Source organism: Ranitomeya variabilis, chromosome 4 (genome assembly GCF_051348905.1).
Source record: "Ranitomeya variabilis isolate aRanVar5 chromosome 4, aRanVar5.hap1, whole genome shotgun sequence".
NCBI lineage: Eukaryota > Metazoa > Chordata > Amphibia > Anura > Dendrobatidae > Ranitomeya > Ranitomeya variabilis.
The window spans coordinates 128,622,059-128,646,036 of NC_135235.1; the positions used below are offsets into that span (position 1 = coordinate 128,622,059).

General features: G+C 43.1%; 1 protein-coding gene across 1 annotated transcript in view; it reads left to right on the forward strand.

Annotated features, from left to right (window-relative positions):
* The window catches only part of NDST2 (N-deacetylase and N-sulfotransferase 2), a 215,884-nt gene extending 194,428 nt beyond the window's left edge, over positions 1-21,456 (forward strand). The window contains exons 12-14 of the mRNA XM_077259240.1: positions 15,321-15,430; positions 18,892-18,994; positions 19,470-21,456. Of these exons, the coding sequence (XP_077115355.1) occupies positions 15,321-15,430; positions 18,892-18,994; positions 19,470-19,595 (339 nt within the window). The 3' untranslated portion in view covers positions 19,596-21,456. The remainder of the gene's footprint in view (positions 1-15,320; positions 15,431-18,891; positions 18,995-19,469) is intronic.
* Positions 21,457-23,978: the final 2,522 nt, after the last annotated feature.

A 23,978-nucleotide genomic window follows, 5' to 3' on the forward strand; every position in this document is an offset into this window, starting at 1 on the left:
AATGGAGTCTGTAAATACAGCGATAAAACTCTTATTCCCACAGTGCTTCATGGCAGCTATCGATTTAAAAGACGCCTATTATCACGTCCCAATTCATCAAGATTTTCAAAAATTCCTAAGGGTAGCGGTTTATGTCCAAGGTTGTCTCAGGCACTATCAGTACGCTGCCCTCCCGTTCGGCCTGTCAATAGCGCCAAGAATTTTTACCAAGCTGATGTCAGAGGTCATGTCCTTCCTCCGCTCACGGGACGTGGTAATAGTTCCATATCTGGACGACTTCCTGATAATAGGGAACTCAGCGGCACACTGCCTGTCACAAATAGAAGAGGTTATGACGACACTAGAATTGCTGGGGTGGAAAATAAATCTTGCCAAATCAAGGTTGACGCCGGAGCCGGTTCAGTCCTTTCTAGGCCTGGTTCTGGACTCCGGGCGTCAGCTTTGTCTCCTACCAGAAAACAAGCTGGTCAAAATCCAAAATCTTGTGGAAGCAGCAATTCAACACCCTGTAATGACTTTGAGAAAAGCAATGTCCTTGCTGGGCTCTCTGACGTCCTGTATACCCGCAGTAAGATGGGCTCAGTTCCATCTAAGATTGTTGCAGTGGGAGGTCCTGTCGGCGCAAAAACTGTTAAAAGGGCGTTTAGAGGGCAAGCTGTGTCTTTCTTTGGGGGTAACGGATTCCCTAAAATGGTGGACCATAAGAAATCATTTAACATCGGGGGTCCAGTGGGTAACTCCGATAGAACAGGTCATCACCACAGACGCAAGCGGTACAGGATGGGGAGCTCATTTAGGGACTCTCTCAGTTCAGGGATCTTGGTCCCATATAGAGTCACAACAGGCGTCAAATTTAAGGGAATTATGGGCCGTAGAAAGAGCTGTGAAACACTTCCTTCCCATCATTCAGGGCCACCATACCAGGGTCATGTCGGACAATCGCGCAGTGGTGGCATATATCAACCACCAAGGGGGGACGAGGTCCCCTTCCCTAATGAAGTCAGCGTCTGTCCTCCTACAAATAGCAGAGCACCACCTGCTATCCCTCTCTGCTCTTCACATAAGGGGAATCGAGAATTCGAGAGCAGACTACCTAAGTCGCAAGACACTAAGGCAAGGGGAGTGGTCTTTAAATCCCCGGGTCTTTCAAAAGATAGTGCAGGCCTGGGGCTTACCTGTGATAGATTTGTTTGCCACTCTAACCAACAGGAAGGTAGACAGGTTCTGTTCACTAGACCCGAGGGAGAATCCCTTCGCAGTAGATGCCCTGCAGATTCAATGGGATTTCAGTCTCGCTTATGTGTTTCCACCAATAGCAATGATTCCAGCAGTAGTGAGGAAAATCAGAATGGAACAAGCGAGAGTAATCTTAATTGCTCCATTTTGGCCGAAAAGACCTTGGTTCTCCCTCCTGAGACAAATGTCTATAACCGATCCGTAGATCCTACCAGAGATTCCGGACCTACTAACCCAGGGCCCAATATGCCACTCTCAGGTGAAGGGCTTCCATCTTGCAGCCTGGAATTTGAGAGGGCATTACTGAGTAGGCGGGGGTTTTCGCCGGGGTTAGTTTCCACCTTATTAAAAAGTAGAAAACCAGTAACATCTAGAATTTATGGTAGAACGTGGAAAAAGTTTCTGGATTTTTCGGGGCAACCTTTGGGGGACAAGGCTCCTGTGGGTACCATCTTAGAATTTTTACAAGCGGGTTTACAACTGGGGTTGGCAACCAATACACTCAAGGTCCAGGTATCGGCATTAGGTGCTTTATATAATTGCAATCTTGCCTCCAATAGATGGGTATCCCGCTTTATTAAATCCTGTAGTAGGTCTAGACCGATAAAAATTCAGAGACTTCCCCCGTGGGATTTAAATCTGGTATTAAATGCTCTAACCAATAGTCCATTTGAACCCCTGCAGGAATCATCATTAAAGATACTCACTCTTAAAACGGTCCTCCTGGTTGCGTTAACATCAGCCCGTAGGGTGAGCGACTTACAGGCCCTGTCCGTCTCCCCTCCTTACACGCAAATTTTTGATGACAGGGTAGTACTCAGACCAGATCCGGCATACCTTCCAAAAGTTGTACTTAAATTTCATAGAAGTCAAGAGATTGTGTTGCCCTCCTTTTGTAATAATCCTAGGAACCCAGGGGAGGCAAAATTTCATACACTGGATGTGAGGAGGGCTATTGTGCAGTACATATCCTTGACTAATCAGTGGAGAAAAGATCAATCCCTTTTCGTAGCCTTCCAGGGTAGTAGGAAAGGATATGGGGTATCCAAGGGTACTATTGCTAGGTGGATTAGGGAGGCTATTTCATTATCCTATGCTTCCTGTGGCGCCCCGATCCCTGATGGCATCAAGGCTCACTCCACCAGGGCCGTGTCTACTTCCTGGGCTGAAAAAGCAGACGTATCGATAGATCAAATTTGTAAAGCCGCTACCTGGTCCTCTCCGTCTACCTTCTTTAGACACTACCGGCTAGATCTATCCTCCTCGTCTGACCTTACCTTTGGTAGAAGGGTGCTACAAGCGGTGGTCCCTCCCTAAGGTGGTTCTTTCTCCAAAAATCTCTCAGGTGTGCTGTCATGGGAGACGGGAAAACACCAAGGTTACTTACCGGTAGCCGGTTTTTCCGGAGCCCATGACAGCACCTGTATATTCCCTCCCTTCTCTTTTTCACCCTTTGGTGCGCACTTTTTAGCTGGGTGTATTTTGTTATATTTATAATGTGGTGATGGATTACCATGTACTAACCAAAAGGGCCTCTCATGCTCTGAAAACCAACTGAAGCGAGGGAGAGGTACCGCCCTTTTATTTCAGTAGGTTTCCTGTCCTGACTGGGCGGATCCCTCTCTCAGGTGTGCTGTCATGGGCTCCGGAAAAACCGGCTACCGGTAAGTAACCTTGGTGTTTATACACAACATAGCACAGAAAAAAAAAACCATGGATAAGACAGGTGGCATGAAGCAGAATTACCATGAGTGATAAACAGTTATGTCCATAAATGTTGGGCCAGTTCTTAGATAAGGAATGTTTTATTATCCTCTGATTGGGGTCTCTGTTGTGATGACCCCTTATAGTCTGAGGGGCAAGTTCCTTAGTTGATGTAAAAAGACATAAAACCATGCGACACATTCATTCCACCACTAAGACAGTCAAAGGTCGTAATCCGTTTATATTCCCAGACTCTTCTGTCTCTCTGAGTTTTGAAGTTATCTTTTAACACAAGTAATTTCATGTCCATAATGTTATGATTTGGGAGACAAAAATGTATTGCCACAGGTAGATTCATTCTTTTTTCTCTTATTGTATGGCGGTGAGAATTAATTCTTGTTCTCAGTTTCTGCCCTGTCTCCCCCACATACAGACCCCCAGTTGGACATTTAGTACAAATAATTACCGTATTTTCCGGCGTATAAGACGACTGGGCGTATAAGACGACCCCCCAACTTTACCAGTTAAAAAATAAAATCTTCTTAAAAGTTGGGGGTCTTCTTATACACCGTATGTCGTCTTATAGGGCCGGTGAATATGTGCCTTTTGGGGGGGGGGGGAGTGATCCTGATGAGGACGAGGGGGCGTCTCACAGGAAAGTGAGTATCCCCCATTACCTTATCATAGCGCTGCAGCGTGGGGTCTCTGTGCTGGGAGCGGCGGCTGCTGTGCTGTGGCGGCTCCTCTTCTGCAGTGTGGGGCCTCTGGTGCTGTGGGGCAGTGGCGGCGGCGTATCTTCATGCAGTCGGGGCTCCTCCGGCATCTCAGCCTGGAAGCCCCGCCGGCAACTCCATCGGTACAATGCGGTCAGGTGGCCTCCGGGAAAATGGCCGCTGCTCAGATTCAGATCTCGTCCCGAGATCTCGGGAGACGAGATCTAAATCTGAGCAGCGGCCATTTTCCCGGAGGCAGCTCAATAGGTGCGATGCGGTGGCCCGGCCGCTGGGGGCTGTGCATGCTCAGATTCAGATCTCGTCCCGAAATCTCGGGACACGAGATCTGAATCTAAGCAGCGGCCATTTTCCCGGAGGCCAGCGCATTACACCGATGGAGTTGCCGGCGGGGCTTCTAGGCTTTGAGATGCCGGAGGAGCCCCGACTGCATGAAGATACGCCACCGCTGCCACCGCCCCACAGCACCAGAGGCCCCACACTGCAGAAGAGGAGCCGCCACAGCACAGCACAGCAGCCGCCGCTCCCAGCACAGAGACCCCACGCTGCAGCGCTATGATAAGGTAATGGGGGATACTCACTTTCCTGTGAGACGCCCCCTCGTCGTCATCAGGATCACTCCCCCCCCCCCCACCCACCATATACACCCGGCGTACAAGGCGATTCCCGGCGTACAAGACGACCCCCGACTTTTAAGAAGATTTTCAGGGGTTAAAAAGTCGTCTTGTACGCCGGAAAATACGGTAGTAAGAATGCAGTGCCTGATAACCATAAACGTGAGGAAGCAGAACCAATAATAATATAATAATAATAATAATAATCTTTATTTATATAGCGCCAACATATTCCTCAGCGCTTTACAGCTTAAAAGTTTCAAACACAACAGTCATAAGTAACAATGTTAACAATACAATAATTAAAGCACAATAAGATGACCCTGCTCGTGAGAGCTTACAATCTCCAACCAATAATCAAAGATGTACAGCTCTGGCAAAAAATTTTGGGATTTTTCTCTTTATAGGTATATTTTGGAGTAAAAAGTAAATTGTTCTTTTATTCTATAAACTTCTCACAACATGTCTCCGAATTAAAAACTTTGTATTTTTTTTTCTGAAAAGGAGAAATGGTCAAAATTAAAAAAAAAAAAAAAAAAAACCCAGGGCTTTTCAGACCTCAATAATGCAAAGAAAACAAGTTTGCACTCATTTAGAAACAACAATACTAATGTTTTAACTCAGGAAGAGTTCAGAAATCAATATTTTGTGGAATAACCATGATTTTTAATCACAGCTTTCATGCGTCTTGGCATGCTTTCCACCAGTCTTTCACACTGCTTCTGGCTCAAAAATGTAAGCAGTTCTTCTTTGTTTGATGGCTTGTGACTATCTATCATCCTCTTGATTACATTCCAGAGGTTTTCAATGGGGTTCAGGTCTGGAGATTGGGCTGCCCATGACAGGGTTTTGATGTGGTTGCCTCTTAATTTATGCCAGAGCTGTATATATCGGGTCCTAACCTCTTTTAAATGGACATATGGGTTCTGTACAGAAGGGTGTCTCCTTAATAAGACAGGACATGCAGAAAATGAGAACGCCTTACTGCTGGAGAGGAAAGTGTGGAGGGCCCTCTGCCACCATTAATCAAGGAAGTTTAAAAAAAGCCTCTCAAAATATTGAGACATTACTGAGTAAATTTGATGACTTGGAAAAATAGGCTTCAGCGTAATAATAATATTCGCCTTGTTGGAATCCCAGAAAATGCTGAGGGAAATAATTTGGTGGACTTCTTTGAGAACTGCCTAATTAAAACTTTTGGCAAAAGTGAGTTTTCTAACATGTTTGCAGTAGACCGGGCTCGTAGAGTCCTCTCAAGACCCATGCCTCCATTTACTCCGCTGAGGTCCGTTTTGATCAAAATACTGCACTTTAAAGGCAGACAAAGTCCTAAAACTTGCATGGATGTCTCAAGACAGGCTCCAAAATTCCATTTTTACAGACTTTTCTTCAGAGATTCAAAGAAGAAAAGCACAGTTTCAAGACATTAAGGCTATGTTCACACTTTGCGTTTTTTGCTGCGGATCCGCTGCGGATTTGACGCTGCGGATCCGCAGCAGTTTTCCATGCAGGGTACAGTACAATGTTACCCTATGGAAAACAAAATCCGCTGTTCCCACTTTGCAGAAAATCCCTTTAAAAACCGCGCGGAATTGCTGCGAAAAAAAAAAAGGAGCATGTCACTTCTTTCTGCGGATTCCGCAGCGGTTTTCAACATGCACCAATAGGAAAGTGCTGTTGGAAACCCGCAGAGGAATCCGCAGAAGAAACCGCAGGAAAATCCGCAGCGGATTTTCAATGCGGTTTTTCCAAATCCGCTGCGGAAAAATCCGCAGCAAAATCTGCAAAGTGTGAACATGCCCTAAGAAGAGATTTCATGTGCTCCAGGTGAAATATGCTATGATATGTCCAGCAAAGCTAAGAGTGTCAGCTCTTGGGCAACGCTTTTCTTTAACAACCCCAAGGACGCCAAGCAGTGGTTGGCTATCCATGAACACCAAGAAACCATTGACATATATAAAAATGATTTTTTTATTTTTTTTCTTCTTCTTTAATATAGAGGTTTCTAAGTGGGCCTCATACATATGGCAAAATGTTTGAGTACATGGTGTTATTTATGTGGCCAGAATGCATAGGGTAAGCTGCATGTTATAACAGTCCATAGAAATGTTATGGTTCTGCTATCTTTATATCATGTTATAATAGAAAGTGTTAAAAGAAAAATGAGAGAAAAAAAGGGAGATATCCCTTCAGGGCAGATAATATATTTGCTTACAGTGCCGGGTAAACTGAAATAATATAGAATATAGGGGAACTCATTGTGTCCCTGTATATAAGGCTATGTGCACACAATGTGGATTTACTGCGGATCCGCAGTGTTTTTTTCTGCGCAGAAACACTGCAGATCCGCAAAGTTATTTACAGTACAATGTAAATCAATATGAAAAAAAAAATGCTGTGCTAATGGTGCGTAAAATTCCGCATGGAAAACGCTGCTTATCAAAAGAAGTAGCATGTCACTACTTTTGTGCAGATCTGCAGTGTTTCTGCACCCTTCCATTATAGAAATCCGCGGGGGTAAAAAACGCATGAAATCCGCACAAAATCTGCAGCAAATCCGCAACAAAAACGCACAAAATCCGCATAAAAAACGCATCAAATCTGCACCTGCGTTTTCTGCCAGGAGATGCAGATTTTGTGCAGAAGTTTCTGCACGCCAATCCGCAACGTGTGCACATAGCCTAAGAGTTGTTCCTCTGTGTGTGATCTACATGTGGTGTAAACAAGGGCTGGTTCCTGACACTTTGGTCACTGCTTAGAGTTCAGTGACTACATGTCCTAGCCTTAGGTATTTTGGGGGGCTCAAGTTGTTGGTTGGGGGAGGAAGGTAGGGGAAGGGTTGTTTTGTTCTATTCCTGCTGTGTCTAGACCTTATGATTAGTGATGAGCGAGTATACTCGTTGCTCGGGTTTTCCCCTAGCACGCTCGGGTGGTCTCCAACAATTACTCAGAGCTCACCCGAGCGCGCTCGGGGAGACCCGAGCAACAATGCTATTCCCTCATCACTACTTATGATATATGGATACTGAATAATCTTAGTTATAAAATGCAAGGGGCAGTTTATACAAAGTCTCATGAAAATCGCAGGTTAGGCTAATATTATTTCATGGAACATTCGGGGAATAGAGGAACCTAACAAAAGATGTGCCATCCTTAAAAACCTCAAAGGGTTTAATTACGCAGTGGTGTGCTTACAAGAGCCACAACTGACACCAGAGAATGCGCAATCCCTAACCAAACCCTGGAGGGGCCCTGCCTTTCTCTCCACATTCAGCTCGTATGCCAGAGGAGTTAGCATATTAATATATCGAAACTTTAGCATTCACTTGTGAAAAATCTTTGATAGACTCAGGAGGAAGATTTATCGGTTTAGTGTGCCTTTTGTTTAGGGCACAGATTTATATAGAGGCAGTGTACATGCCGCTCCCTTCTTCAATCAAAGTTATACAAATGATACTCCCTTTTCTATCTGAATATCCGTCTACCCCGTTGATTGTTATTGGAGACGTTAATGCTTACTTTAAAGTTACTTTAGAAAGATATTGTGGGGCATGGATGGGGGGATGAAACAACGCTAGACCATGTGATGCGGGAACTGCTATGGGTTGATATTTAGCGTAGCAACTTTCCACTTACGCGTTAATATTCGTGTTTTTCAGGCCTCTAATTCCTCTTTGTCAAAAAAAGATCTTGCCCTGGGAAGATCCTGCTACTTTGGATTGCTAAAGTAGAATACCTCACGAGGCAGTTATCTGATCATTCCCTATTATTAGTGGTTTTTAATATTCTCCTTTGCGTTAATTTGCTGGGTGAGGTGTGGAAGTTCAATCCTTATGCAATGAAAGCCTACCTGAGAGATATATTGAGATTTCCCATATCACATCTAAAAGCTGATCCCTCACTCAAACTCTACAGTGCAGTGTAGATAAACTGGAACAATGTTATGTGGATACACCCTCTTTGTCCCACAAAGATAAATGAGTGGAGGCGCAAAAATACCGTACCTTTTAAAAAAAAAATAAATAGGGGCGTGGTTTGCCAGGGGACAGGAGTGGACGTGCATCTGCAGGGCTCCTGCTAACCCCTTACTTGCTACTAATTAAGCCTACTTAATCGTGGATTATTTAACTCCACAACACTCAAGAATATGCCTGGAACAAGAGGAGATTGGAAAGAAGCGGGCACACCGACAAAAACGTCCGCATTTTGGCAGAGAACTTTCCGGGAGAGATCCAATGGCGGCAGGCTTCCCTCTGCTGAGGGAAGTAGTTCCGTGAGTGTAAGCAGTGGAACTGTCGGCCGAGAACTTGCGGATCTGCAGCCCCTAAGAAAACTGACCACTGCCCGGGCTGCTGCATGGAGGACACCTGGTGAAGACTGCGGGAGATCCGGCAAGATGCAGAGTGACCGCGGACATCTACTCTGCAAAGACGCGGCGGAGGGATACTGCAAACAACCCAGCGGCTCCAGCAACGAGAATCCCGGCCCCTTCAACGAGAATCCCGGCCCCCATCAAGTCATGGAAGCCAGGCGGGGAAGAAGCTGAGGAGCGCCGGAGGATCACCCAGGCACCGCAAGATACAGCGACGCTGAGAGAGCCAATGAAGGTTTCACCGGCAGCACAGCAGTCCGGACGCGGTATGATCTCCCCGACGTGCCGAAGCACATTAAGGTATGACGCAAGGGAGTTCATACCCGGAAGTGGAGGAGGTAGTAAATATCAGATGCTGGGAGCGGCGGTGAGAGACAGTGAAGCCAGGGAGCAGCGGCGAGGCTTGCCTGCCGCACTCCACACAGAGGAGAAATATTTTGTGAGCCATACATCTCCCCAGAACAGGAGGGGGGAACTATTAAAAGCAAATAAATATAAACATAAATCACCAGATGGGATCAGTCTCTTTCAGAAAGAGGCAGACTCGAACCAACAACAGGGGCACTGCCTTAGGTACAACTCCCTATCTCCACTGTCGCAGGATTATAATGAGGAAGAGATGATTTCTTTGGAGTTGGGGATACAGCTCAATAATACCACCAATGACTGTTCACCCTCTAAAAGCATGCCAAACCTGCATGGGAAAAAATCCCCTTTATTTAAGGAAACAACAGAATATGCTGCACTGACGCCCCAGTCATTTATTAAGTCGCTCACCTCGCGGTTTGAGGAGAAATTTGAGACCATTACTAAAGGGACAATTAAAGATCAGTCCAACGCTGACAATTTTCATTTGACCCTTGACCCTCCTATGTCACCCTCGGAGGAGAAATGTGCAGACTCAGGTAATAATAAGGACTCTTCAGTCTCTTCTGACTGTGACTACAATGATTCATCTGACAATGACTTTGATTATGAGGGTCCTGATGAACACTCAGAGGGGTTCAGTGACAGTGAGGATCTAAGCGGCTCAGATGATATGTCTAAATCATCAAACACTAGCGACATGGATCAGCAGCAGTCATGCCCTGAGGTCCCTGATTATTCCCTATTGGATAGTCTCAGCCTCTGATGAATACCCCTCAGCAAAATTCATGGTTAACTTATGTATGGCTCTCCTAACATCTATCGACCAAAAAGGAACTGTAACATCTGAGAAAACCCTCAAACAATTATTTAAGGACACCCTCTCACAAATAAATGCTGTCCCATTCCATGTCCTTAACATGACCTCGGACAAACCTCCCAACACTCCGAAAATGTCCAACCCTCCAAGCAAACATCACGAGTTGGCGTCTTTTAATAATACAGAGTGTGTGCGTTCAGATCCTCTGGTCAATCTAAAGAACGACATAGATGCTCTCAAGAATAAATTAACAGACTTTGAAAATCATAAAAGAAAAAATAACCTTAAAGTCCGTGGTATCCCGGAATCGGTGGGGAAATCTCAGCTGGGAAACTACATCTCTTCTATGATATCTTACATGCTCCCCGAAGCTAAGGGGAAAAACCTAATTGTGAAAGCATTTAGGATACGGAGACCACTTTTTCTCCCGCCTAATACTGCCGCGGACGTCATCGTCTCACTCTACCCTAACTGGCTAAGAGACTCATTGCTTGTCACCGCAAGAGAACCAAAGTTCCTCTCGTCTCCATACGGTCACTTGACCCTATACAGGGATCTGTGTAAGGATACCATGCAAAAACGGAAAATGTTTCAGTTCGCCACCAATAGACTACAACAGGCTTGAATACAATACAACTGGCACCAGTTCTCCAGTCTGAGATTCTTCTTTGCGGCAAAATGGCGCACTTTTACTTCTCCAGCAGAGGCGGTGGACTTTCTAAACTGCGCGGGTATAGGTCCTCCCGGATCTTCTTCTGGCCACACTTCCAAACCCAAACTAAACTCTTGAATATTTCTCTTCTCCTCTTTGTATAGTCCACGTCACAACATGTGATTGAACCGAACTTTTTGCCCAATATGTTTGTGGACCATCACTAATGATGGTCCTGCCTTGACAGGCTGTCATATATTCCTTTCAGATACGTAAAATTTTGGTTGCTAAATTTTTACAGGGTTTATTACGTGATGCTACCTATTTTTAATATGCAGTATTATATATAACCTCAGCTGCTGGCCTAAACTAATTTAGTTAATTTATAGCCTACTGCATCTTCAAAGTTAACAAATTCGTCTGATATTATATAGTATAGGAAAGCTACATATATCACTATCATTGTCTTTGCTTACGTTACTTAACTCACGCTCAAGCATTTCTTTTATGCTACTTCTACTCTGTTAAATTCTACTAAACTATGTGACTGCTTGTCTCCCCTATTGTATAGGGGTCTTTCCCTATTCTCGTATCCCTTCCCTCCCTCGTTTACCCTTCCCGGTTAAAAACAAAATTCAATAAAGTTTCTTGGAAAAAAAAAAAAAATAAATAAATAATATAAATCTCCTTGAGCAAGCAGAATATAAAAGATTTTTTCACTGAGCAAAGCTTTTACAATCGGGGAAAATGCCGGTCATTTTCTATCCACAATAGCTGAAGCACAGGAGAGTTCCTGCATTATTTCTGCAATTAAAACTTCTGATTGATAGATGGCTACCGACTCAGAAGCTATTTTAGTGTTTTCAAGCCATTATATTCTTCAAAACTTTCTAAGACACCTGAAGAAATTGATGGTTACATTAACGATCTGCAACTGCCTCAGTTATCGGATGAACAGAGGGGGACCTTAGATGTACCTCTCTCGGCAAAGAAATGGGTTTAGTAATACTACTAAGCTACTGGAGATGTTTCAGGAGGCATTCAGAGTGGGGACATTACTAGATTCCATGTGTGAGGCAGCAATAGTTCTCTTCCCAAAACCAGGGAAAGATCCAACATGTACAGACTCATATAGGCCCATTTTATTATTGTCAGTGGTTATTAAAAATTCTAGCCAAGACACTGAGTTTGAGACTTCTTAAAGTCATAACACATTTGGTACATGGAGACCAGACGGGATTCATGCCCATGAAATCGACTTCAATAAACCTGAGATGTGTATATATTAACCTTGAGATGCAGCCCCTAAATGCGGCAAAGGCTTTCGACAGCGTTGAGTTGGAGTGCCTTTGGCCAGTTATGAGGGCCCATGGGCTTTTGAACATCCTTCCTCTCATGAATTAAACTGTTATACTCTAATCCTAGATCTAAAATCGGGGCTAATGGCTCCTTGTCAAACTCCCTTAATTATGTAGGGGGACTAGACAAGGGTGTCCCCTTTCTCCCTCCCTTACGATTTGCCTTAGCTATAGAGCCACTTGCTGTTAAATTGCTAGCTATTAGAGAGATAAAAGGCATCTGCAGTACAGTGGAGCAAAAAGTTGCGTTGTATGCTGACTACCTTCTCATGATACTTGGGGATACTGCTATACCCTGGTAAATGCCATTGCAATTGTAAACAAATTTGAAGATCATTCGGGGCTTCGAATCAACTGGGTTAAGTCTATATTAATGCCGGTAGATTAATTATGTTAACTCTAAAAATAAACATGCTTGACAGTGGGATGGTAATTTAAATATTTAGGAATCCATTAATCTGTTATTAGAGCCTGGTCCCCTTGTATGAAAGTTTCAACAAAAAATCAATACCTGGTGCAAGATACCCTTGTCGGTGATTGGGCGAACGAACCTGGTTGAGATGATACTGATGCCCCAACTGCTTAATATTATCCACAATACACCAGTATGGCTTCCATTGAAACACTTTTACAAATTTCAGGCTGTTTAGGGACAAGATTTGGAAAAAGGGGAATGCTCGGATTAAATATGACACGTTACAAAGGGATAAAGAGGAGGGGGGTCTTGCTGCACCAAATCCATGGTTGTATATCAACAGCTCAAACTACTGCAGGGTAATATTGTGACCATGCTACAGGACCATACAAAAAGTATCCCTATTATCCTCTTTTTGTAGGTGGGCTACCAAAGGAGGCAGCAAAAGAAGCTTCCAACGGTTCTCCTTATGATAAAGACATGGGAAAAAGTTAAGCAGTTGTTAGACATAGATGGGTATACACAGTTAACCCCAAAACTCAGGTTTTTTGTTTCAGTCAGAATCCGGTTAATGTTTCAAAAAAACGGATCCGTTGGAAATAGTGTGAAAACTGATGCAACGGAAGAGAGAGGGAGAGACGGAAAATCTGCATGAAAATGCTTGGAAAACTGGAATCGGAGGCCGGAGTCATGTTTTCACATGTCCGTTTCACGCGTTTTTGGCCGGATGAAACGTCTGGCCATCAGGCGCAATCCGGCACTAATACAACTCTATGAGAAAAAAATGGATCCGGCTAAGAAAAAAAAACGGATCCGTTTTTTTTAAAAAAACTTACCGGATTGTGCCTGAAACCAAAAACCTGATGTGTGAAAGTAGCCTTAAAGAAAAATGGAAGAAAGATATTTGTATAATTGATCCTGATTGAGACATAATAATGTCCTCAGTCCCACAGCTGTCCACTAGCAAAGCCCAGAGATTGTCACAGTTACACCTATTACACTGGGTAAATACAACTCCTAAATTTCTCCATAAATTAGGAGTGGGAGCAAGTGATATATGCCCAAGATGTGGGATGGGTACCGTTGATATTTTACACATGTTTTGGGTGTGCGGCTCGATTTTGTCATTACTAGTTTCTATATCTGGATACATTTTTCACTTTTAAATCGGGTATGCGTCGTAATGTTACATCAAATATATAACAACCCAAGTTACACAGGAGTGATATGGGTCTATGGGAAATACAGGTGCTTCTCACAAAATTAGAATATCATCAAAAAGTTAATTTATTTCAGTTCTTCAATGCAAAAAGTGAAACTCATATATTATATAGAGTCATTGACAGAGTGATCTATACGTCTATAAGTGTTTATTTCTGTTAATGTTGATGATTATGGCTCACAGCCAATGAAAACCCAAGAGTCATTATCTCAGTAAATTAGAATACTTTATAACACCAGCTTGAAAAATGATTTTAAAATCTGAAATGTTGGCCTACTGAAATGTATGTTCAGTAAATGCACTCAATACTTGGTCCATGCTCCTTTTGCATCAATTACTCCATCAATGTGGCGTGGCATGGAGGTGATCAGCCTGTGGCACTGCTGAGGTGTTATAGGAGCCCAGGTTGCTTTGATAGCAGCCTTCAGCTCATCTGCATTGTGGTGTCTCTCCTCTTCCTCTTGACAATTCCCCGTAGATTCTCTGAGGGGTTAAGATCTGGCCAGTTTTCTGGCCAATCGAGCACAGTGATACTGGTGTTTTTAAACCAGGTATCAGTACTTTTTTCAGTGTGGACATGTGCAAAGACCTGCTGGAGAATGAAATTTCCATCTCCAAAAAGCTTGTTAACAGAGGGAAGCATGAAGTGCTCTAAAATTTCCGGGTAGACTGCTGCACTGGTTTTGGTCTTGATAAAACACGGTGTACCTATACCAGTAGATGACATAGCTCCTCAAACCATCACTGATTGTGGAAACTTCACACTAGAACTCAAGCAGCTTGGATTGTGGCCTCTCCACTCTTCCTCCAGACTCTGGGACCTTGATTTCCAAATGAAATGCAAAATTTACTTTCAGCTGAAAACAACACCTTGGACCACTGAACAACTGTCCGGTTCTTTTTCTCCTTGGCCCAGGTAAGACGCTTCTGACGTTGTCTATTGGTCATGAGTGGCTTGACACAAGAAATGCGACACTTGTAGCCCATGTCCTGGATACGTTTGTGTGTGGTGGCTCTTGAAGCAATGACTCCAGCAGCAGTCCACTCCTTGTGAACCTCCCCCAAAATTTTTGAATGGCCTTTTCTTAACTATCCTTTCAAGGCTGTGATTATCCCTGTTGCTTGCGCACATTTTTCTACTACACTTTTTCCTTCCACTTAACTTTCCATTAATATGCTTGGATACAGCACTCTGTGAACAGCCAGCTTCTTTAGCAATGACTTTTTGTGGCTTAAACTCCCTTGTGGAGTGTTTCAATGACAGCCTTCTGGACAAATATCAAGTCAGCAGTCTTCCCCATGATTATGGAGCTACTGAAACAGACTAAGGGACCTTTTTAAACGATTAGGAAGCCTTTACAGGTGTTTTTTTGTTAATTATTGTAATTTACTGAGATAGCGACTTTTGAGTTTTCATTGGCTGTCATCATCAACATTAACAGAAATAAACACACTGTATGTAATGACTGTGTAATGATTTTCACTTTTCGTATTGAAGAACTGAAATAAATTAACTTTTTTGATATTCCAATTTTATGAGAAGCACCTGTAGATTGTCTTTGTATTGATAATGTGATAACTAATGTATGTGTAATAAATGTTGAAAAATATTGAAGCCTCTTTAGTTTTTGTACCAATATGTATTAAACTGTACCAGTAAGTTCTAAAAAGAACAAAGGGTGGGAGGGAGGGGAGGTTTCTATAGGAATTTGTGTAAAGACATTGCTAACTTCTGCCCCTCCCATTTATCCCCCAACCTGTTACAAAACTGCTCGCAGCATTCCACAGTGAATATAGCTTGATGTTATTGTTTTCTTTTAACTTCAACAGCTTCATATAGTTGATGGCCAGGAATTGCGGAACAACCCATCTGCAGCTATGGATGGTGTCCAGAAGTTCTTAGGAGTGACACCACATTTCAATTACACACAGGCTCTTAAGTAAGTTTCAATGTCTGGATCAAGAAATAATGGAACAAGTTGCAATTCTTTAGTACTTATATCAAGCAAGGAAGATGTATAACTAGGTGTATGGCCACCCTAGTCAGATTGTGAACACCTTGGGCTTGTTTTAGAAGTTGCTCATACATTTTACGGTCGTGAGTATAGTAATGTAACAGACAACTCTTCTGCAATTCTTATGGAAGGGTTATTATAGGCAGGCAGTGCTATTCCCAGCATCAAGGGTTGCACATTACTCCTTTCAGGTTCATGTTGTGTTGATGTTAGTGTTCATATGTAAACACATTAGTCCGTCCACTTCCTACATAATTCACCTCTTTCATTCAGTCACTTGGCTTCACAAGGAAGATTTTGTTCTTTCAGAAATTTTTTTAAAGGAGAATTTGTTTCTGTGTGAGGTATCTGACCAGTGCTGTAAATATGAAATGTGTGTGCCTTCTTAATATACACTCCTCAACACAAAGGAAAAGTCATGCAGTTATGCACCTCACAGGATGGATAGACATAGTAATGACATAATTATTATTTATTATTATTATAGTGCCATTTATTCCATGGCGCTTTACATGTGAGGAGGTGGTATACATAATAAAAAAAGGTACAATAATCTTAAACGATACAAGTTACGACTGGTACAGGAGGAGAGAGGACCCTGCACGCAAGGGCTCACAATCTACAAGGGATGGGTGAGGATACAGTACGCGAGGGTAGATCTGGTCGTGCAGTGGTTTAGTCGATTGGTGGTTACTGCAGGTTGTAGGCTTCTCGGAAGAGGTAGGTCTTCAGGTTCTTTTTGAAGGTTTCCATGGTAGGCGAGAGTCTGATATGTTTTGGTAGAGAGTTCCAGAAGAGGAGATAAGAGGGGAGTAGAGAAGGAGATCTTGTGAGGATCAGAGGTTGCGTGCAGGTAAGTACCGGGAGACGAGGTCACAGATGTATGGAGGACACAGGTTGTGGATGGCTTTGTATGTCATGGTTAGGGTTTTGAGCTGTAGTCTTTGGGTAATGGGGAGCCAGTGCAGGGAGTGACAGAGGGCAGAGGCCAGGGAATAGTGGGGGGACAGGTGGCTTAGTTGGGTAGCAGAGTTAAGAATAGATTGGAGGGGTGCAAGAGTGTTTGAGGGGAGGCCACAGAGAAGGAGGTTGCAGTAGTCAAGGTGGGAGATGATGAGGGCATGGACTAGGGTTTTTGCAGATTCTTGGTTAAGTAATGTACAGATCCTGGAAATATTTTTGAGTTCAAGTCGGCAGGAGGTAGAAAGGGCTTGGATATGTGGTTTGAAGTTTCGAGGCAGCGAGCTTGTGGGACTGGGGAGAGTGAGCAGCCATTTACGTTAATGGATAGGTCTGTTGGGGGGGAGTAGAGTGTGATGGGGGAAAGATGATGAATTCTGTTTTGTCCATGTTAAGTTTTAGAAGTCTAGCGGAGAAGATGGATGAAATAGCAGACAGACATTGTGGGATTCTGGTTAATAGGGAGGTTATATCTGGTCCAGAGATGTATATCTGTGTGTCATCAGTATAGAGGTGATACTGAAAGCCGTGAGATTCTATGAGCTGTCCGAGGCGTAAATGGAGAAGAGCAGGGGCCCTAGAACTGAACCTTGCGGGACTCCAACAGATGGGGGCGAGGTGAGGAGGTGGTGTGTCAGTGATGCCAAGAGATGAGAGGGTCTGTAATAATAGGGGAATGGTCCACTGTGTCAGAGGCTGGGGGACAGAGGAGAGAATTGAAAGTGTTGAATAACTGTTTACAGTTGTGAGACAGGGAGGATATGATAGATGAAAAGTAGCTTTGTTTTGCTGCAACGAGTGTGGCCTTGAAAGTAGTGAGGGACTGTTTGAATGCGATGAAGTGCTCTTTGGAGTGGGATATGCAAATTATGAAAAAATTGTAACAATTGTAATTGTCTGAGAAATATTCACGCTGAATGCACTTGGCAAATAATCAAGATCCACTACTGGCAGCTGACTTTGCAATTGCCAACCAATTATATCACAGAAGTGCTCAATGGGAGACAAGTACTGAGATGCTGCAGGTCGTGAAGGCCACGTGGCTACTCACAGTTGAACAAGCAATATGTGGCCTAGAGTTGTATTGAAAAACGGCTCCTGGGACACTTTGGAGAAGTCTTTGGTTAGCCGTCGATCTTGATGATTTGCCCAATTGCGTTCAGCATGGCAGAACATTCCTTAGATTACCATTAATTAATTCATTTATAGCAGGCAAAGGGTGTTAGTGCAGGGATTTTTGTGTGTGGCCCTCATACTCTATACTGCATATATTGAGATGTTTTGAAAATTTTGCTGCCATTTTTCATCATTTCTATTAACATATCTGTCCAACCTGTGATTTCTCTAATTCCACGATATTTCCTTCTTAGTGTTACAATTTTAATATGTAAAGAGTGTATATCTGGCACTGTAAGGGCATGTTTCCATGTGGCGTATTACATCAGGATTTGCTGCGGATTGGACGCTGCGTACAGCCGCAGCGTCCAGATGTTACAGCATAGTGGAGGGGATTTTATGAAATCCAATCTCCACTGTGCGCATGGCCGCATCCAGCGGCCCTGCGTATCCTGACATGCGTCGTGTCTTTCCAGACCGCAGCATATCTATTTATCTTTGAACACATGCGCTCCGTCTCCGCAAGATAAATAACCCAGTCTATGGATAGGATGTGGTGATTCCGCATGTGTTCAATGAACACATGTGGAATCACCGCACGTACAAAGTGGGATGGCGCTTTGGGCGGGGTATCCGCTGCATCCAAAGCGCAGCCATTAAGCCACGTGGAAACATACCCTAAATGTGAAATGGCTACTTTAATACCCAATGTGTTTTTGCGCTTTTTCACAGCAGACACCTGTTGGTAACTGCTATGAATGGCACTAGCTCCAATTGCAGTTGTTTAACCTTTTATGATGCTGTGGTGAAAAGTGAACTTGACATCAAAGTGGTTAAACGGAGGGTGGGGCCCTCTTTCACCCCCACTAAGCATCCAGATTTCTATGTGTGCCTTTGCCTGTTGCCCCTAAATGCCTATTTGCATACACATTTGACTCGGTCATGTATCCTTGTGATCTATATGGGAAAATAAGTGTAAGTTCTTGCAAGAATTCTTAGGTGCCTGATTATTTCACATGAGGAAAAAAATTGAGGGATCGGGCACTTGGTTTCCACATACTTCTGCCTGACGTCTACTGTTGGTGGACTGTCAAGAGGCCCTCATAGAAATTAGATGGGTGGCCGGACCCACTATGGGTTGAGCTGATATTAATCTATTTTGTGTTTCTAGCTTGATATTTTTGAATTTACTACATGGCTTATTATTCACATATTCACCATTCATGTGCATATTATATGTGTAGTATTTATGTCTGGTTACACAGAACCAGAGTGGGTGAGTACTGTACACTAACAATCCTCTCTTATAGGTATGATGAAGCCAAAGGATTTTGGTGTCCGGTGATAGATAATGGGAAAACCAAATGCCTTGGAAAAAGCAAAGGTCGCAGATACCCAGAAATGGAGCCTTCAGTAAGTAGGTCCACAATGTATGAGAGATGCCAGTTAATGTCTAACATAGCTGAAGTACTGGGGTTCTGGTAATCTTTTCTGTAATGTCTGTGATATTTACTTGCATGTTGTTGGGGAGGTGTGGTAAGAGCGAACAGGGAGCAAAAAAAACATCATTACAGGGTAATGTTAGGCTAGAAACACTGATTATTACTGCTGATCAGAGAAGGCTCCTGGGATGATCATGATCTTGAAAATCTAGGATTTACGAAGACCAAATTCTGATGTCCATAAAACATGATCAGAGTACAGATGTCCAGGACAACCGAGGGTCTCCTGACCCGAACTCAATTAATCTAAATATAAATATGAAGCGGAGTTCTGGTCAGAACCACTGCCGGTCTAGTAAGAATTTGTAGGATAAATCTTGAAAATTTGGCAATGAGAGCTGATGTAACACTTTATTTATTTATTTATTTATTTATTTTTTTTTTAGTCCCGGAGTTACCTTGCAGACCTTTATCGGGAAAACAATATAGAACTATCCAAGTTCCTGAACAGACTGGGGCAACCACTGCCGACATGGCTCCGAGAAGAACTCCAGAATTCCAGTAGAAGCTGAGTTTGGTCTCCATAATGGGGGAGCATTCAATGCAAAACAAATCGGCCGCTCTTGCCAATACCAGTGACCATTTCTTTTGTGTATGTCATCGTCAGCACTACAGCTGCTCATCGTTCCTTGTGAGCAGACTAAGTTCTCATTGCTGTGGAAAATGGAGCTCTTGTACTGCAGTGATCAGCACTAATCTGACAATGACCTTGCCTCCTGGAACTGAACAAGCAATGGTTAGAAATGCTGCTCATGTGTGAAAGTATTATCCATTTACATAACAAGATTTTCTGCCCTAAGAAATGGAATCGCTCAATGCTTAGTCCATGCAGGCCACAAACCGAGGTGCATTAGTGGACCTAGTGAGGTTATGAATTATGTGACTTAATCTCACTTAAAGAATCCTTTCAGTGATCTTCATAACTTATAAGTGAAGATAACATTCTCTTATGGCAATTTCTGGCTGAAAGGTTCCTTCAAGTTGTGGAAAAAAGCATTTGTCTATTTTCTCCCATTGTACATGTGAAAAATGACAGAAATCTAATAGTTATCCCTGTAGTATTTCTTCATGGGCCATTTTGGTTTTCCTCTAGGGGAATGACATTAATCATATACTTACAGGAAGTCTTATCTTGCTGCGGTTTCCAGAGGAAGCCTACAATCAGGTCGTCTTGTATACTTGGTTTTCCCCTTATTCCTTACTGGTAGTGATCATGAATTTTATTAGGCCGTGTCATTGCAAAAACATGGGCTCAAAGGTTCCACTTTGTCTTGTTCAACAGGAAACTAAGACAGCAACTCAGCCTTTATGCCCCCTTTAGAGGAGTTGAAGTGCAGAAACTAATGGTCTGGATTGAGCAGAATAGTAATTTCCTGAAAATCTGATTCCTGTCTACTAGCTGTATATCTGAGTGTATTATTTTTCACACTGGGCTGTGCATTTATAAGAACAGCTGATCTGTATTTGTCAGGTAAGCGTTACAGATTTCAGTATTAACTCCATACATTACATGTAAATAGATGCAATACAGTACATGACTTCCAGTTATGTGCTACGGAAACGATTATTGGATCAGGCTATAAGGCTATTGGGCTGCTTTAAGGGTTAATCAAACGGAGAATGCTACAATTTTCAGTATGCCCAGAAGTGGACTCTCTCAGAATGGCTGCCAGGAATGCCCAGGTTCTTCCCTTCACCTAGTCATTGGAGGGCAGTGCAAGCTCTTCTGACCTTGAACCCGATGAATTGTAGGCAATAACGAAATTTGCCGCAGCTCAAGGTTTTGCACAATTAACATTCCATGCAATGTTAAAAATTCTCTGGATTGGATCGAATTAGAATGGAAAGCAACGGTTCACTTTGTACTGGTAAGGTGTGAACCTTCCCATGTGGTTAGTAGGACTTTGTTCTTTTCATGTGAGTTTTTAATAGTCTGTCATTCCACAGCGATACCCTGTGTTTTAAAGTTCAGCTCTACACAATATTGTGTTGTCTTAACAGAATGTGAGGGGAGGGAGAGTAGATGGATACGGGGCATTCCTACACAAGCTTCTTAAGTTAATCTGTAGGTATTGTGTATTTTGTAAAATGGTCCATTTACTCTTGTATGTTGAAATGTAAATAGTATGCAATATAGTATTTTATGCCATGTACCTTTTTTTCAGCTGGTTAGAAAACTGTACAACCAAATGCTTAAACACACGAAAAAAAGATACATGTGGTATTTTGTCAACAAGCCCTCTGTCCCCCTACTGCACTGGACCCTCATGTATTGTGTCATTCACATTGAATGATGATAATGGAGAAATTTTTGGCTCTCGTAGCTGAACACATTGAAATAAAAAGCTAGAAGTAGCATTCGTGGATTCACTATGTTTTCTTGTGGTTATTTCACTGATTTAATGATAATTAAAAAGGTAATAATAATCTGATTTACACAAGACACTTGTTTTTTTTAACTTCAGCTTTGAATACATGAAAATTGTCCAATAGGCACCCTTCAGTTAATGTTTGAGATGGATTTTTGACCATTTAGGTTATATAATTTGTGTTCTGAAAGCCACGTCTCTTGGCTGAAAAATCTTAAATGACTTGCCCACTACTCGGACAACCCCTGTTCAATCACCATGTTTCCCTTATAAAATAACAGCTCTACTCTCCTCCAGGACTGGCGGCTTTACAACATTGTTGGCACTGGCTCTCCCAGGGCTCGCGTGACATAACAATGCCATGCGATCCCTGGGACTAATTAGTGGTCGCTTCACTCTCCCCTCCTTTGGCTTTAACTGATATCTAAAGGAAACGAAAGCTGCGGCTGACCTCTCTTTCTCTGGATGTTTGATTTGTCCTGAGAAGAGAGTGAAATGGCAGCTGAAATTACCAATTTTATTGAGTATATAAGATCAAAACAACTTATTTAAAAAATGATCAGAAAAAACTAAACCTTGATACACACCCTAAAGTGGCCCCTATCCTCGTGATCTGCCTATCAGCGGAGGTTGGCACCCTAAGTAGATAACGAGAAGTGGCGCCCCACGTCTCAGCGGCTGTCCCTTTGTCGCCCTAAGAGTCCCTATAGTGGAACTAGCGAGAGAACAACATTCATACCTCATATGTAGTGTAGCCTAATAGCTACACCGAGAAGTGCAAAACAAGGAAATAAAGGGCAGATAGCAAACTGTTTAATTTTTTTGCAAATAAATCAACATTTGATACTGTGCGTTAAGGCCCCGTCTCACTTAGCGACGCTAAAGCGATCCCGACAACGATACGACCTGTCAGGGATCGTTGCTGCGTCGCTATGTGGTCGCTGGTGAGATGTCAAACAGTGAGATCTTCCCAACGATCGCTGCTGCGATCTCACTGTTTGACATCTCACCAGCGACCTGTAGCGACCTGTACCGACCTGTACAGCGATGTCACATGGGAGCTATTATGACGATTCAGTGTCTGAGTCGTCAACGAGGTCGTGGGTAAGGTGTCAAACACAGCGATGTGTGCTACCCAGCGGGACCTCAACGATCAAAAAAAGGTCCAGGCCATTCCGACACGACCAGCGATCTCACAGCAGGGGCCTGGTCGCTGCTACGTGTCACACATAGCGAGATCGCTACTGAGGTCGCTGTTGCGTCACAAAACTTGTGACTCAGCAGCGATCTCGCTAGCGATCTCGCTTAGTGAGACGGGGGCTTTACTCTAAGGTCACTGCACCTTAATGAAGGAGGTGTTGAAGGATAGAAAAAAATGTCTTGCGGCTTAAGTTAAACATCTGGTTAAATGATCATACAGAGCTAAGTCTTACCGTTATGTATAGAACAATACAGAGGGAGCCAAAATACATAGATGTTGTGATGCACTCCACTGGACAAAAGACTTTTTCTTTTTGTACTCTGATAAATAAGAGCAACGGGGCAATATAACAAGATCTGGCAGTTTATATCGTCACCGTATAGTACCTTCAAAAATACACACCATTTTATTTTATATCGGTACACTAATGACGCCACCATGTATGCACCATGACTCCGTAACAAGTCTACTGTCCTTTTGGTGCAACAACCTGCACTTATTTCTAGCCGAAAATCAATGGTCCAGCAAGGTAAGAAACATAGTAAAATGCATGTGCTTTGTGCTAAACATGCATAGTTTCTTGTGATAACCAAACAAAGAAGGGATTATTGATGATTAACATATCCCCTATAAAGCACTTTGCAGCCACAATAACCCACTGGCTAGGCAAAACATACATAATAGACGTGCATCACAGATCAAATGTTATAGGATGCTAAAAAGCGGGTCTACTTATACCCTAATGAACACCTCGCGTGTTTCTCCATGCGTGTTTCGTCAAGAGGCCCAGATTACTATGGTCATAGTTAAGATCCACGTTACTGACACTTGTTCCTTTTGACCGGTTAAATATGCCACCTCAGTTATGACTTCTGGTGCTTCATTTCTGCCCACTGGAAGTGTGTCCGCTTCAAACATTTTGCCAACGGGCGCTGCCATACATCTGGCGATAGGTACACGAGTGAGGACACTGGCTGCAGCCGAGAAGTGAACAACATAACTTCCGGTCTTGCACACTTGATTTCAATTAAGGCCGCAACATGTGTTGGCACCGCTTAGTCACATCACTGCTGCTCTTGCGCGGTTCTCTCACTGAGTGCCATACCGTGCCTCGATCTGAATATGGCTTAAAGCATACTCTGCTTATATGTGCTAAAGATAATCAAACTAGCACTTGGATAAACCATTATAACCGTCTCCTATGTGGCTATCCTCCAGTATATCTATTGCACCTATATCTGCAAAAATACTCTTATCACCCATATAGAAGACAGAGGTGAGTATACATTGTTCTGATCAATGTATACATACAGTACAGACCAAAA